This window comes from Odocoileus virginianus, chromosome 26 (assembly GCF_023699985.2).
Source record: "Odocoileus virginianus isolate 20LAN1187 ecotype Illinois chromosome 26, Ovbor_1.2, whole genome shotgun sequence".
NCBI lineage: Eukaryota > Metazoa > Chordata > Mammalia > Artiodactyla > Cervidae > Odocoileus > Odocoileus virginianus.
The window spans coordinates 29539106-29554189 of record NC_069699.1 but is presented as its reverse complement, the minus strand read 5'-3'; the positions used below and the strand labels follow the sequence as shown (position 1 = coordinate 29554189).

The following is a 15084-nucleotide window of genomic DNA, read 5'->3' as shown; positions in this document are numbered from 1 at the left end:
CAAAATATATGTCAGTAATAAGCTTACTGCTGCTGCTTATTTTTTCTGCCTATCTGTACTCTCTGTGTTAAACATCTCTCGTATAATAATAAAAATAAAAAGCTTCAAATAGTTAAGTATTGAGTAACTTATTTGTCAAAAGGATACGGAACTACATTGCAATCAGGAACTCTGTCATTTAGAAATTCTGCAGCAACTTCGGCCTTAGGTCTTCCAACATCTTTAGGCCTACAGAAAAAATTATATTTAAATTATCATTCATGATGTAAATCTAGATTATCTACATAATCTATTTTCATATATAAATATATCCACAGTGAATTTTTCTGGAGGCTATTTAGAAGGAATATTTTTACCTAAGTATTTCTGATGAATAATGAGTCATTCAACACTAAATGTAAAACCCTTGTTGATATTCCAAATTAAGTATTTTTAAGTACTGACAAGTCTAATTAAGTATTTAAGTGAAAATATGAAGTTTTTTAAGGTAAAGTGTAACAACAGCATGTTTCCCAGCCACTTCTCAACGTTGTGCTTCCTAACGTAAAAAATTATCCCAGATCCAGAGATCTCCATGTCTTTGGCCTGAATCTCAGAACTTCAAGGTGTTATTATGCAGGTCTTGGCAGAAAAAAAATCAAGGGGTCCTAGGGATGCGAGAGTGTTCACATACCCACTTCTTCCCATGTGTGCTGACAAGTAAACACTGTACCCCGTAAGCAGCCACAACTATGGTTTCTGAAGGAGTAGGTCCAAAGGCAGCATCTAGAATTGCAAATGCTACCACTACCTTCAAGAAGGTCAAAATAAAAGGCCTCGAAAGGTTACTCCTAGATAATAACCTCAGTTACAGACAGGAAAGGACATGAGTTCTCTCTTCTAATCTCAGTACGAACGCGTATTTTGAATGGTATTTTTCTTTCCTAATATTTCCTCATTCTCTTCTCGGGAATATATCACTCCCTCAGGTATACATGATAAGCGCTTCATCACTACTTTTTCACAATATGATTTTTGGTTACATACATAGGTCTATCATACCTACCAGACTATGAACAACTGGAAGAAAGTTACCATACTCATCTCTTTGTACTCCTTCCCTAGCTAAGCACAGAGTAAACACTTGAAAAATAAATGAAAATTAAACAGTCACTGTGCACATCAGAAATTGTATTTTATTTAAAACTGGAATTTTTAACATGTATATGTATGGCTGAGTCCCTCGGCTATTCACCTGAAACTACTACAACATTGTTAATCAGCTATACCCCAACACAAAATGCTTTTGGTGCTAAATAAATAAAATGCTAAAAATAAATAAAATAGGAATTTTTAAAAAATGCTTTAACAGGTCAAATTTCTTCTCTCCAACAAGGCAGAATGCTCTTTTGACTCAAAACTTCTGCTAAGAGTTTTATTCTTTGTCCAAACTTGTAATTACAAGAGGTTCTAGCATAAGTCAAGCAACTTGATTTCAGTTGCATCCAACTACACTGGACAGAGTTCTTTAGGTATACAGAGTAGATAAAACTGTTTCAAGAATCTTTCAGACTATGTATTATATGTGCTTTCATAATTGATCCCAAAAAAAGAACTCTAAGATGGTTTCTTTAGGAACTGCTACTTTACCATTCCAGAATTATGGGATTCAATTACTCCTCTGAAACACTGTACTTTGAGTAAAATGGCCTTTCATACACATCATCCATGCAAGAATGGCACTGTTATACAGCAACACATCATCCTTGCAAGGTATCTTGGCCTAATTATTTAACCTGGAAAACAAGAACCTACTGTGGGGTTTTTGCTCTGAGATTAAATTAAGTAATATAGATAAAGAGCTCAGAAAGTACTTAATATATCCTAAGCACTTGACAAATCTTCAGTCACTATGATCTTCAATCATTATTTCAACCCTATATTAAAGGGCACAGCTTATTATCAATAAGCAAACAATTTGGAGGTGTCATTTGAAGAGCAGTCCTACACTAAATATTTGTCAGACTAGAAAGGGCCCACAAACTTTTTCTATCAAGAGAAGAGAAATGTCAAGGGCTGAAAAATAATACAAACAAAACCTTAAAAGTTAAATGTACGGTTCACCGTACAATTACAATACTTTGTTAACCTGACTTAGTTTAACCCATTCTTCAACTTGTTTAAGATCTTTCCCAAAGTTAATTTTATCTTTTCTGTTACCTAACCTCATCCTGCATCCTAAGATTATTTGAGCACCTTTTGTCAGTACTCTGTGATCACTATAGAGAGAGAAGAAAGTCGTTATCTCTGTGCTGTTCTTAGTCACTCGGTCGTGTCTGACTCTTCGCGATTTCATGGACTATAGCCCGCCAGGCTCCTCAATCCACGGAGATTCTCCAGGAAAGAACACTGCAGTGGGTTGTCAGGCTTTCCTCCAGGGGATCTTTTCAACCCAGAGATCAAACCCAGGTCTGCCACACTGCAGGCGGATTCTTTACCATCTGAGCCACCAGGGAAGCCCATCCGTGTAATTCTTTGAGTAACAAATACACTTTTATCTCAGCCATTCAAGTCCCTAAACACTACATAGTAATATTCATTAATTAACTTTTCCTCAGATCTGCATGTAAGGACTACTTCTCGTATTTAAAGTCACTCCACATAAGCCGCTCCCAGATGTTTACTACATTTCACTTATACCTAAGGTAATTATCCTTAGGTATAAGAAGCAAGTTAGGAGCAAGTTACATTTCACGTGCTCCTGGGTTTTCTCTCCTTAACTCACCATCTTATTTCACCTTCTATAAAAAGTTCAAACTGAAAAAAAAAAAAAAAAATTCAAACTGTGTCATAACTTCACTGCCCCAGAGTCACCACTCAAGTCTTGGCTCATAAGTCCCTACCAATATATCTCACTAAGGCCTAATACACATTTACTGTTCTCTTATGAAATCAACAGGAGGGAAAGAACAGAACTCGGTGTCTTCAAGGCATGATCATCCCAAAGATCACATTTACCTTTTGGACATTTCTTTAAAATCAACAAAAACATGTATTTGTTTACAAAACTATTTTTGCCAGAATGTCCAAAATTTTCCTGCAAAATTTACCTAAGACAGGAGTGACAGTTCTTAACAAAATTAGTAGTATCCTCTCAGTAGTTTTTTATTAAACTGAAAATGTACTCAAATTCGAATGATTACCACAATTTTAAAATAGGATATTAAAACTCACCTAAATAAAAATTGCCTATTCAGATTGGAAACATCTATAGTGTCCATGTCTATAACGTGAATCTGTCTAAAACCAGACAAGGCCTGTGAGAATAAAAGGAAAAAAAAATCTAATTAAGCAAAAGGTTCATCACATTTGAAATTTTTAAATTTCTTTTCAGTGGTTTTAAATCTATAAGTTCTCAGTAATAAGTTCTGCATAATTGTATTCAATGGTTAAAGTCATACAAGGTATATAAAACTCAGGGTTCTTGTAAAGGTTAAAAAAGTATAGGTACTCAGTTTTAAATAATCCATAACCCAAAGAGAATAACTCAAAATTTCTATAGTTGCTTCATAATCCCATAAACACATCTGTTAAAGTTTGTTTTGCTGCTGCTGCTGCTAGATATTTTAATTTTACTATTCTTACTACTTAACTATAGTTGCTATTCTTTTCTAGAATACTGTTGAAAGTAATTCCTACAAGATTTATATTAATGTAAGCATGCTGCCAATCAGAAATAACTGTAAGATTATAAACACACACACACACATATATATATATATATATATATGTGTGTGTGTGTGTATATATACACACACACACCCTGGACATGTAAAAGAAATACCTTAAAAGCAGAGTCAAGAGCAAGCAATTAAAGAGCTAGAGAAAGGCAACAATTGTGTTTCAATGATAATGCCACATATTTTAACAGTACAAGGTGTTCAAACTTACTAGCAGATTAAAAAAAAATAGGTCTCAAGACTCAATTATGCTTCTCTGGTCATGGTCAGTTTACTTAGGTAATCAAATTCAATCACTTGGTAATAATTTCACCATTTTTCTGCCCTCTTTATAGTAAGAGTTGTCCATACTTTCATTCTCAAATTCCTCTCTTGCACTTGTTGTAAACAAGCTTTCACTCCACTGAAAACCACACTTATCAGTCACCAGTGATCTCCAATGACCAACTCTTACACTCTCTAATATGACCCATCTCCAGTATTTGGATCGATTCCCCTCCTTAAAACACATTCTTCACCTGGTCACCTCACTCAAGAATCTGAACACTTTTTATTTATTTATTTTTTAATATATTTTTTTTAATTTTTTTAAAATTTTTTTCATTTATTTTTATTAGTTGGAGGCTAATTACTTTACAATATTATTTTTTAATATATTATTTTAATCAATTCTTTTTGCTCTCTCTTTTTTTTTAATTTATTTATTTATTTTATAACACAACACTGTATTGGTTTTGCCATACATTGACTTGAATCCGCCATGGGTGTACATGTGTTCCCCATCCTGAACCCCCCTCCCAACTCCCTCCCCTTCCCATCCCTCTGGGTCATCCCAGTGCATCAGCCCAGTGCATGCAGCCCAGTGCATCCTGCATCATGCATCGAACCTGGACTGGTGATTTGTTTCACATATGATAATTTACATGTTTCAATGTCATTCTCCCATATCATCCCGCCCTCACCCTCTCCCACAGAGTCCAAGGAATTTGCGTGTCATCCTTGCACAGGGGCTGTGCTAATCTTCTCTGTATCGTCCCAATTTGAGTATATGTGCTGCCGAAGCAAGCACTGAACACTTTAAAAATTGGTTTCCCATTCACTATGCTCAAGAATTTCCCTCCTCATTTACTGGCCAGAATTTGGGGCACCCTTGCACTTACTAGCTTTGGTTACTTATGGCGATTTCAGACCATCTTGTAAGGTAAACCATCATCTAACAGATATTAATATCTGAAATGTAACAGTTTCCAAAACCAAAGCCAATCACCCTTGCTGACCCAAACCAGCAAATCTGTTCTTTACCCAGCCCACCTCACTTCAGTGAAAGCCAACTCCATCTTTCCAGCTGCTCACTGCAAAAACCTTATCATGTCAGCCTTGACTCCTCTTATGTCCTACACCAACCCACCAGCAAATCCTATTGATTTCATCTTCAAAACATCCATAATCCAATCTCCTCGCACCACCTCCGGTATCACTTCCCTCTTCTAAGGGACCACCCATCATCTCTTGCCTAGGTGACTTCAACAGCCTTCACAGCTGCCTCTCCACTCCCTGTTCTTCCTCTTCCCTCTTCTTAATACACCAGCCACAGCGAGCCAGGTTAAAGCTGTACGGAGTCAACTCACAGACTTAGACCTCCTCCAGTGACTTCCTGACTCAGAGTAAAGGGCAAAGTTCTTACAGCAGCACCTTAAGCCTTTTGTGACGCTCACTCCAAGCTCATTTTGTTATCTCTGATACATCCTCCTAGAAAACGCCCAGTTCCTCACTTCTGCTTTAGCTACAATGACCTCCCTGTTCTCCCGGAACATAACAGTTACGTTCCCACTTCACAGCTTTTGCACCTGATACTCCCTCTGCTTAGAATGTTCTTGCTCACCTCTTTGCCTAAATAGCACCTTTTTGTGAACACTTTCCCCTCTCGCCAGGCTATCTATATTCCATCCTTCCTTTCTCCATAGCATTTAAGCATTTATTACCATCTGACATACAATATAGTTCACTTGTGTTTTCCTTCCACTAAAACAGAAGCCTTCGACATACAAAGGCCTGTTTTGTTCAAAGCTGTATCTTTAGCATTAAAACTGTACCTGGTATATAGAGAAAGAGGTTCAATAAATATTTGCTCAATCAATAATATTAATGTCATATCCTTTATTTTAGAATGAGCCTTTGGGGGCTTACGAACAATTAAAAAAATTTGCATGTATCTCTCTTTTGTTATTTATGTGTGAAACAAGCAAAGTAACAAGTGGCAAAATTGAAAACCCAGTTTCCTTCTATGTAAGAGATTATTACAAGGCACTGAGTAACAAGGCCACTTCTGAAGTTGCTTGATGACTATTCCTCAGATCTAACCTCGAGTTACTTTACATTTTAAACTGGTATCTATCACGTTTGCAAGTAACAGCTTTGAAATGGAAAAAAGCTAACTATTTAGGAGATTTGTGCATACAATGCCTATGAAAACCACAGCCTAAGTTTCCTAAATCCTTTGGTTCTTGTGCTGCAAGGGTGTTTGTATCTAATAAAGTACTGTCATTTTGGCATCCTATCACAGGGCACATTGCGTGTGTGTGTCTGTGTGTCTCTGTGTCTGTGTGTCTCTGTCTCTCTCTCACAGGGCACATCGTGTGTGTGTGTGTGTGTCTGTGTGTGTCTGTGTCTCTCTGTCTCTCTCTCTCTCAGGGCACAATGCAGCCCACCAGATTCCTCTGTCCATGGCATTTTCCAGGCAAAATACTGGAGTGTGTTGCCATTTCCTTCTCCAGGGGATCTTCCCAATCCAGGGATCAAACATGCATCTCCTGCATTGACCAGGAAAGTCTTTACCACTGTACCATCTGGTAAGCCCTATATGATACATACGGCTATTTATTTTGTGAGAGACGTCTTCCCAATGATCCTTCAAATTCACTAAGGACATACATCATGATGACCAGCAATGCCCACAGAACCAAGCATAGTACTAAGTACCAGGAAGTGTATTAAGTTTTTGCAGTCTCACTAGGAGTGACGTTAGTGTTTCCTAGCAAAAGTAATGTGCTTATTTATATTTAAACTTAGGTCCCAAGGCTGACTAGAATCTTCATCTGGCTGTTACCTGCTTCATTTTCTAAGGAGTATGCTCTATCATTTCCACTTTTCCACATACTGGTCAAAAAGCAAGCATAAAACAGCTCCAAATCAATTCTTCCCCTAACCATTTTTGTTAAATAAACTGATAAAATCTTATAAAGATCTACTTTGTAGTTATCAGAAGTCAATGAAACTAATTACGTCACATATTATGGATTCCATCCAGTACATAGGAATAGCTTCACTAAATAGTACCCTCTCTTGAGATGATGTTCTTTTAAAACAGACTGACCAAAAAAAGAAAAAAAAGGTTTAGCTTTCCCATATTTTATGGGTCTACTACCATATGGTTATCAAAAAAAAAATTACTGTATGATTAGATCATGTAATGACACAATGGTTCAGAGAAATACTTGACTAAAAACTGATGGCCTGGATTAGATTCCAGGCACAATACCATAATCCAGAAAAAACTTGTCATTTAACATTCCTGAACCTGTGTCTTCCTCTATATAAAATGAGATAGTATCCTATTCACCTAAGTGGATTATTTTGAGGGACATACAAAATAATAAATACTTTGAAATTACATGTGAAATATGAATTAACAGTTTTGCTATTTACTTGTCTGAATTAACAAGCACTTTACAAGAGGAAGCACAAAAATTTGCTGGATAAAAAGAAGAGAAGAAAGGAGAAATAAAAATGTCTTATCAATCATTACTTTATAGCCAAGGACTTTAGGGTTTAAAAAGTTAAATTACATCATCATTTTAATTACTATCTGGAATTTGACCTGCTAAACTTATCTAACAAAGGCTCAGGAGAAACAATTAACAATCATAATAAAGGAATGACAGAAAAGGAAAAAGGTTTAATTATCATAGAGAAGGAAAGTACATATTTTATATATATATTACCAGGTTTTTCAGGAGCTCACATCCTAAGCCGCCAGCTCCAATGACTAGAACTTTACATGTATCTAACAAAAACTGGAGAGACTGTAAAGAACGAAAAGGCATATTAAAATCTAGTTGATGAAAATCATAAGTACCATCAATAAAGCAACAAACTATAGAAGAGTTTCTCTGTTTCCATGAAAAATGCAACTGAAGATAAACAGCAACCTTTGAAATTAATAAATTATTTAAATTTATGAACAAGATATAACCAGAAATTGTATAACCCTAATGATTTCTGGACAGGGAGGCCTGGAGTGCTGCGATTCATGGGGTCACAAAGAGTCAGACACGACTGAGCAACTGAACTGAACTGAATGATTTCTGAGAGTTCCAACTTTAATGTTGCTAAACTGAGTTTTACTGGTTGAAATTAAAAAGCTACTATTTCTAACAAGAAAAAATATGCCTAGTTTATAGTTGTCTCTTTTTTCAACTTTGAAAGGAGAGCATTAAACTCAATTATTTAGCTGACTTCTTAAAAATAGAAAAGTATAAAAATCATAAGAACTGAAGATCAAGCACTGCACAAGCTGTTTAGAGGTCTTTAAGAAAAAAGGGGGGTAAGAACAATAACAGCTGCTTTTCCACACAGTTGGTTAGACTTACAAAACAGAAGATGGCAGGAAGAAAAAACAGGTAAAACTCTTATTTTTTGCCTATCAGCAGAAATATAATTTGAAACAACCACTTAATACAAGAATCTTAAATTATTAGCTCCCTGCCTCACCCCTGCAAAAAAAGAAAATCAGAAGCATAAGAAAATATGCTGGATTATCCAAAGAAATACAGAAGACTGTCAATTTTGTCCAAGATTACTCAGGTTACTCAGATAAGACAAGTCAAACCTAAGAGTGTGCACCTTAAATTCAGGAGCAGCACAATACTTCTAATTCAAAACAGTATCTCTTCATCAACATAAAAGGAGATAAAATATTTACTGTAAAGGAATATTTCCCATCCCATAATAAAAAACAAGTTGTTTCTTACTGAACATTTGCTTTAAGTCAGACACTACCAGTTCCAAATTCTATTCCTCTATGATACAGCAGTCACATACTTTTTATACTTTTTAACAGGCAATTAATTATATTGAATTCTAAGTAATTATTTATAAACTAATTATATTCAATTGCAAAACTAATTATATTCAATTCTAAGTAAAGATACTCATTTCAAATAAACTTCAAAATTTAAGCAAGCACATCTGTATCTATGAAAGTTAAATTTCTCATAGCAAGGATTAAAAAGGTGTGTCTCACAAGTAATTTTAAACTGGCATTTTAAATGAAGTATAACATAATTTTAAGTGAGGTTATGAAGTCATTTTACTCTTGAAAATTAACATATTACATTTGAAAAATGTGAAAACAACTCAAATATTATTCAAATAAAATCAGTTGCAAATATTCTATTTACTATTTCAAGATAACTTACACAATTCTATTAGTATTTTTATTATAAGAGTAAATTAAAAAGGAAGCATTATATTTGCAACATAAAACTATTAGAGGAGTTATTTAAAAATAAACATTTCTCACTTCAGTGCTCGGTTCGAAATCAGGGTGTGTGAAGGGTCCAGATCGCTCGAGGAACTTCTTTACATGGTTCCAGCGACCTTCCCAGTCTCCAGTGTCCCCACACCCACCATCAACAGCCATTCTGCACAGAACACAGTAAATTCAGCTGCAAAGATCAGTATGAAAAAGCCACACCTACAACTAATATGGTTTCCCCACATGAAAAGGTAACCACAACCAGACCTGCTCAAATACAAAGGGTAATATTCAATGTAGTTACACTTATGCTTTTATTGTCTTTTCTTGCTATTATATAGTTTATGTAAAGTTAAGAACAGATTGAGGAAATAATCAGTATGATTCTGGGTTCCTAAAATAACCTAAAATCAAACTTGGGATACTGATCTATCAGTGAGAAATGGGCTTTTTAAACATTTGGAACTTACTAAACACAGCAAACTGCCCAATTTATTCTATGAACAGCCTTGGAACATAAAATATAAGCTACAAGAAAAAACAAACAACAAAAAAATCCCTCCACTTCCAGAATCCTAATGCTTGACATCTAACATAACTCATGTGTCCTTTCCAAGTTTGAAAGGTATAATTTATTTCTGATGAGAGAAACTTATGCACATTTTTCTCTGAGGTCCTAATTTTCAAAAAAGAATCTCTTAGGACTATAACGTGGCTTCTATTGCCACTAAACACAAGGAAAGTTTTAGGTTATAATTATGTCACAGATAGGCAATACCATCTAGAAACCTTTAAGAACATACAATCTAGTAAGGAGGGATGCCTCTAACAAAATATATGTTCTATTCATTGCAAGACTCATGTTTCCTTGTAATTATTTTTAATTTTCAAATTTCCTACAATCCCACAATTTCTACTTTCAAACATATTTAGTAATATCCAATTTTGAACCAAGTATTGCCTAGCAATAAAGACCACAGGGTTTGATGTCACAGCTGGATTCGGTTCCACAATTAATAGCATTGTGACCTTCAGCAGATTACTGGACAGTCATAAACCTCATCTGTAGCCTGTCTGTAGCTACTTCTTAACGTCAGAATGATAGAGATAATCCACATAGAGGCCTTAGTACAATACGTGGTATATAGTAAACATTCAAATTGTAACTGTCATTTTAAGCAAAAGTGGAATGAAATGAAAGGTGGGAAGAAATGTTAAACTAAACTTGTTCCAAGTCCTCTTGTGATTGAAATTCAACTTTCTGAGATACCTAAGGCCCCGCTACTGGGGACTGCCACAGAAACGACTAACTCACCACGCCCACTGCAAAAGCATTTTCCTCCCGTCCCAAGTAAGGAGGAAGAGAAAATAGGTGATGCTGCGCGGGGTGTAACACACTTCGTTTAAACCTGTCTCACCAGCACAAAACTAGGCATCTGATATGAAATAAGGTGTGTAACACATGGAAAATAAAAGCTCTCTGGAGGCAACACTCTCCTTTCAGAGCCAATGATTTTGCAAAACTGACTGAAGTGCTTAGTACGATACCAGACTTAAAGTTCTCCTCAAAAGTTTGCAATTAATACTACTGTCTCAGTGTTTTCGAAAGGCCAAAAAACGGCCCATCGTCCGTTTCGTGTGTTTTGATAAGACTCCCTTCTCACAAAGTCTCGGCTCTGACAATCTGGGATGGAGGAAGAGAGGGGCGCAAGGGTCCTTCCGCAAGACCTTAAGGTTAGGCACCGCGGCGGGCCGGCGCGGAAGCTGAGCGCGGTACCCGGGCCCAGGGCCCGCGCGAGACAGACAGCAGGAGGGCCCGCCGGGCCCCTGGGGCTGCGGGCGGGGGTCGGGGGGATGAGGCCGCGCGGCCTGCGCTCCGGGTGCCCCCCCTCCCAGCCCCCCGGGCCCGCTGCGGCTGGTCCCCTAGGCCTGGGGTGAAGGGAGGCGGGGGCCCCCGGAGAGGGCCCCGGCCTCCCGGCAGCACTAACTTCTCAGCCAGCAGCTCCTCTATTCTCCTTCTTTTCTTCTCCCTAAAAGAAAGAGAGAATAAAAGAAGGGTCAGCATCACGCTACACACTGGGCGCCGCGAGGGGATGGGGGGCGAGGGGACGGGGCGGAGGGTGGGAGGACCCCGGGTGGAGGCGGCGACCGCCCACCGCCGCGCTCTCTCACAACCCAGCCCGGCCCGGGGCGCCTGCAGAGCCCGGGTACTTACGGCTCCTCACCATCCGCCATATTGTTCTCCGCCTCTTCCCAGGCACCCCCACGGTGGGAGGAGCGAAGGGGCGGGGCGGGGCGGGACCGGCCAGGAGGGGCCGGTGAAGAGGGGCGGGGACTGCGGGGAGGAGGCGGCGCTGCTGGGGCTGGCTGTGCGAGGCTCCCGCGGGTTTAAAGGCTTCTTTGTGATTAAAATCATGATTAAATACACTTAGAGAAGTCTTACCCAGTGTATAGTGTTGTGTGAAAATACAACCTCACCCGTAGCTTATTTATGCATATACATAAATTGTATAAATTATAATTTATACGAATAACAAATACGTTGTTTATACGATTTATGTATATACAAAGCATCTCATCACCTCAAGATAAAGGGTGATAGAATCTCGCACTATTTTCCAGAGTCAGAGATAGATCTGCAGACATATAAGTGGATACATAGGGGTGTGTGTGTGTCTGTGTGTGTCTGCACACGCAGGCACCTGAGTTCCTATGTGTCTGAATGGCTGGATAGAAACAACCATGTTCAAAACAAACAAGCAAAACATATATATATATATATATATATATATATATACACACACATACATACATACATACATACATATATCCTTTCTTGGAGTGGGACACGAATGAGATTTTGAGTCAGAAAGGTCGGTTTATTTAAATCCTTAACTCTCCACCTATTAACTGTGAGACTTTGGGCACTACTGTGTCTTCATTTGTAAACTGAGGATGATAATGTTCACCTTGTAAGTCTGAAATTAAATGAAATCTATTCAGTTTCCAAAATATAGTCCCTGATCAGCCACGTCAGCATCATTAGGAAACTTGTTATAAATGCAAGTTTTCAGGCCCTATTTGCAGACTTCAGTAAACCCAGGTTGATTCTGGGCAAAATAAACCTTGAGAATCGCTGAAATGGAAAGCATAAAGCCTGGTTAGCACTCAGTTAATGTAGCTGCTGATAAATTATATTTAATTTCCTCTTTGATCTTTATTATCCCCCAATCAAGTTTAATTCAATAACATTCATTGAGCTGAAAGTCAGTGCCAGACAGTCAATGGAGGGACAGAGTTCATAGCCCAAAGTCCCACACTAGGAGACAGACACCAGCCCCTCTCCACGTCACATGTCTCAACAACAACCCAAAAACTTTTTTTTTTTTTTTTTTTGCCCAAACTCCTTTACAGATGGAAACTACTAAGGTTAAACCCTTCTTTTTCAAAACAGACTCATGTGTGCTGGGTCTCCAGCAATGCTTTTAGGAGGCCTTTCCATTAATGGCAGTGAGCATCACAGCCCTCTCAAATGATAAAAACCAAGGGACACCTTGGAGACCACATAGTTCAAACCCACCATTTCATGAGGACAAAGCTCAGGCCCAGAAACAGGAAGCTGCTGGCACAAGAAAATGAAAAAAGTGAAAGTGTTAGTTGCTCAGTCGAGTCCAACTCTCTGTGACCCCATGGACTGTAGCCCACCAGGTTCCTCTGCCCATGGGATTCTCCAGGCAAGAATACTGGAGTGGGTTGCCCTTCCCTTCTCCAGGGGATCTTCCCAACTCACGGATCAAACCCGGGTCTCCTGCATTGCAGGCAGATTCTTCACTGTCTAAGCCAGTTGGCCCAGGAAGAAGTCATCTGGCCCTGCTCCTGCCTTGGGACTCACACCCTGACTCACTGTGGTGGTATTCTGATAGATGACACCAGGCACTCCCACTGGCTCAGCGTGACTGATAAGAAAGAGCCACTTGTCCTTGCCAATTATGAAAGTAACAGATACATGCAAGCAAAACCTACATCAGATTTACCTTATTTCAAATGGAATATATAACGAACTTTTAGATTATCCACTATGATTTATATACAGACAATACTCTTGAGTGGCCTATCTAGAAGCAGAGATTTGGACAGAAAAGCCCCAGAAAGGCCTCTATGTTGAATCCCATCCCCCTAAATAGTGACAAAGAGCTGTTACTAAAGTAGAGCATTTCAAACAGCCAGAAATAAAGTAAGGATTCCATATGTGTTCATTTTTATTTTAAATGATTTTATGATAAAGGTAGAAATGTGTAGTGGGAAAAAAAGAAGTCTCTCATAGTTGAACCAGAGAGAGAAGCATGGTTACTATTTTAGGAGACAGGAAGAAAAGGATCATGCTATATATAGCTCTATCCAAGTTTTTTCATTTCTTTATTTTTAAACTTCTTTGAAAGTTTAAACAAATAAATTAAAAAATGCTGAACAAATATTTACTGGATGTTAATTGCCTATGACCAATGAGTAATGATATTATTATTAACACACACTTGACAGCTTATGGTCATGCAGTCCTGAGAAACTGGATGGTAAGAGTTCTTGGCCACAGCTCCTAATGGGGTCCTACTGGGGCTCCTACATTGGTCTTAACGGAGATCATTTACTCAGCTTGGCCACAGTGCTGCTTCTCGAAATTCTCAAGCCCCAAGGAATTCTTCCACACCTTCTGACTTCCTGTAACTGAGCATCAAGCACTGGCACACCTCTATCTAGTACTCACTGTCCAGTAGTTAAGTCTCTACTGCATAGCAAGATCCTTGAAGGCATAGCAAGACTGCATTCTTTTCACCTGTTTTACCTGGAAAGGACTCAATCTGTTGGCGTCCTCAATCTGTTGAAAAGTGAAACTTTTCAACCTTTTTTTTTTTTTTTTGGCCATCAAGTCTACTGGGATACAATCATAGAAATAAAAGTGCAACAAGATAGAGAAGGGTCAGTGAACATTCACTGTAGCGGCATAGAAAACAACTCAGGTTAAAGCACTGTTAATACCATATAAATGAATCATATTATGATTAATATCAGTAACAATAGGGACCTCCTTGGTGGTCCAGTGACTAAGACTCCGCACTCTCAATGGAGGGGACCTAGGTTCCAATCCTGATCAGGGAACTATATCCCACATGCTGCAACCAAAGAGTTCTCCTGCCACAACCGAAGAGTTTTCACATGGCATAACTACAGTCTCCACATGCCATAAGTAAAGATTCCTCTTGCTGCAACAAAGATCGAAGATACTACCTGCCAAAACCAATACCTAACCCAGCCAAATAAAACATATGTTTTAAATTGCCAAAATATCAGGTATCTTAAAAAAAAAAAAAAAAGTAAACAGTAACATCTAACTGTGAGCAATCCCTATACTCCAAACACTTCCCATCCACTATTTTATTTATCTTCATTCACCTACATGGCAGATGTTCCTATAGCACCCACTTTACACATGAAGAAACTGAGGTTGGAGGAAATTAAGTAATTTCTCCAAAATCACCCACCAGCAACAAAGGAGCTAGGACTCTAATTTTGCTCTGACTTTAAACCTTCCCATTTTTCCAGAGTCAAGAAAATGTGAGAGCTCAGGAACACTTTCACATGGTAAACACTATTCAGAAAGCATCAAGGCTATGGTTTTTCCAGTAGTCATGTATGGATGTGAGAGTTGGACTATAAGGAAAGCTGAGCGCTGAAGAATTGCTGCTTTTGAACTGTGATTTGGAGAAGACTTTTGAGAGTCCCTTGGACTGCAAGGAGATCCAACCAATCAGTCTAAAGGAAATTAGTCCTGAA

At 38.2% G+C, this 15084-nt stretch overlaps 1 protein-coding gene and 1 pseudogene across 7 annotated transcripts in view; both read right to left on the bottom strand.

The window, feature by feature from the left end:
* Window positions 1-15084, bottom strand: part of UBA3 (ubiquitin like modifier activating enzyme 3) — a 28923-nt gene that overhangs the window by 12462 nt on the left and 1377 nt on the right. For 2 of the 7 annotated variants that reach the window (XM_070455694.1, XM_070455695.1), the window contains exons 1-6: window positions 11481-11686; window positions 11244-11285; window positions 9301-9421; window positions 7721-7801; window positions 3214-3296; window positions 148-228 (exon numbers count right to left, since the gene is read on the bottom strand). In XM_070455694.1, the coding sequence (XP_070311795.1) occupies window positions 148-228; window positions 3214-3296; window positions 7721-7801; window positions 9301-9421; window positions 11244-11285; window positions 11481-11671 (599 nt within the window). In that variant the 5' untranslated portion in view covers window positions 11672-11686. Of the gene's footprint in view, window positions 1-147; window positions 229-3213; window positions 3297-7720; window positions 7802-9300; window positions 9422-11243; window positions 11286-11470; window positions 11687-12835; window positions 12859-15084 lie in introns of those variants that run through there. The other 5 variants (XM_020910125.2, XM_020910109.2, XM_020910132.2 and 2 more) reach the window with 5 other exon arrangements.
* On the bottom strand, window positions 4690-4788 carry LOC139031357 (U6 spliceosomal RNA; annotated as a pseudogene).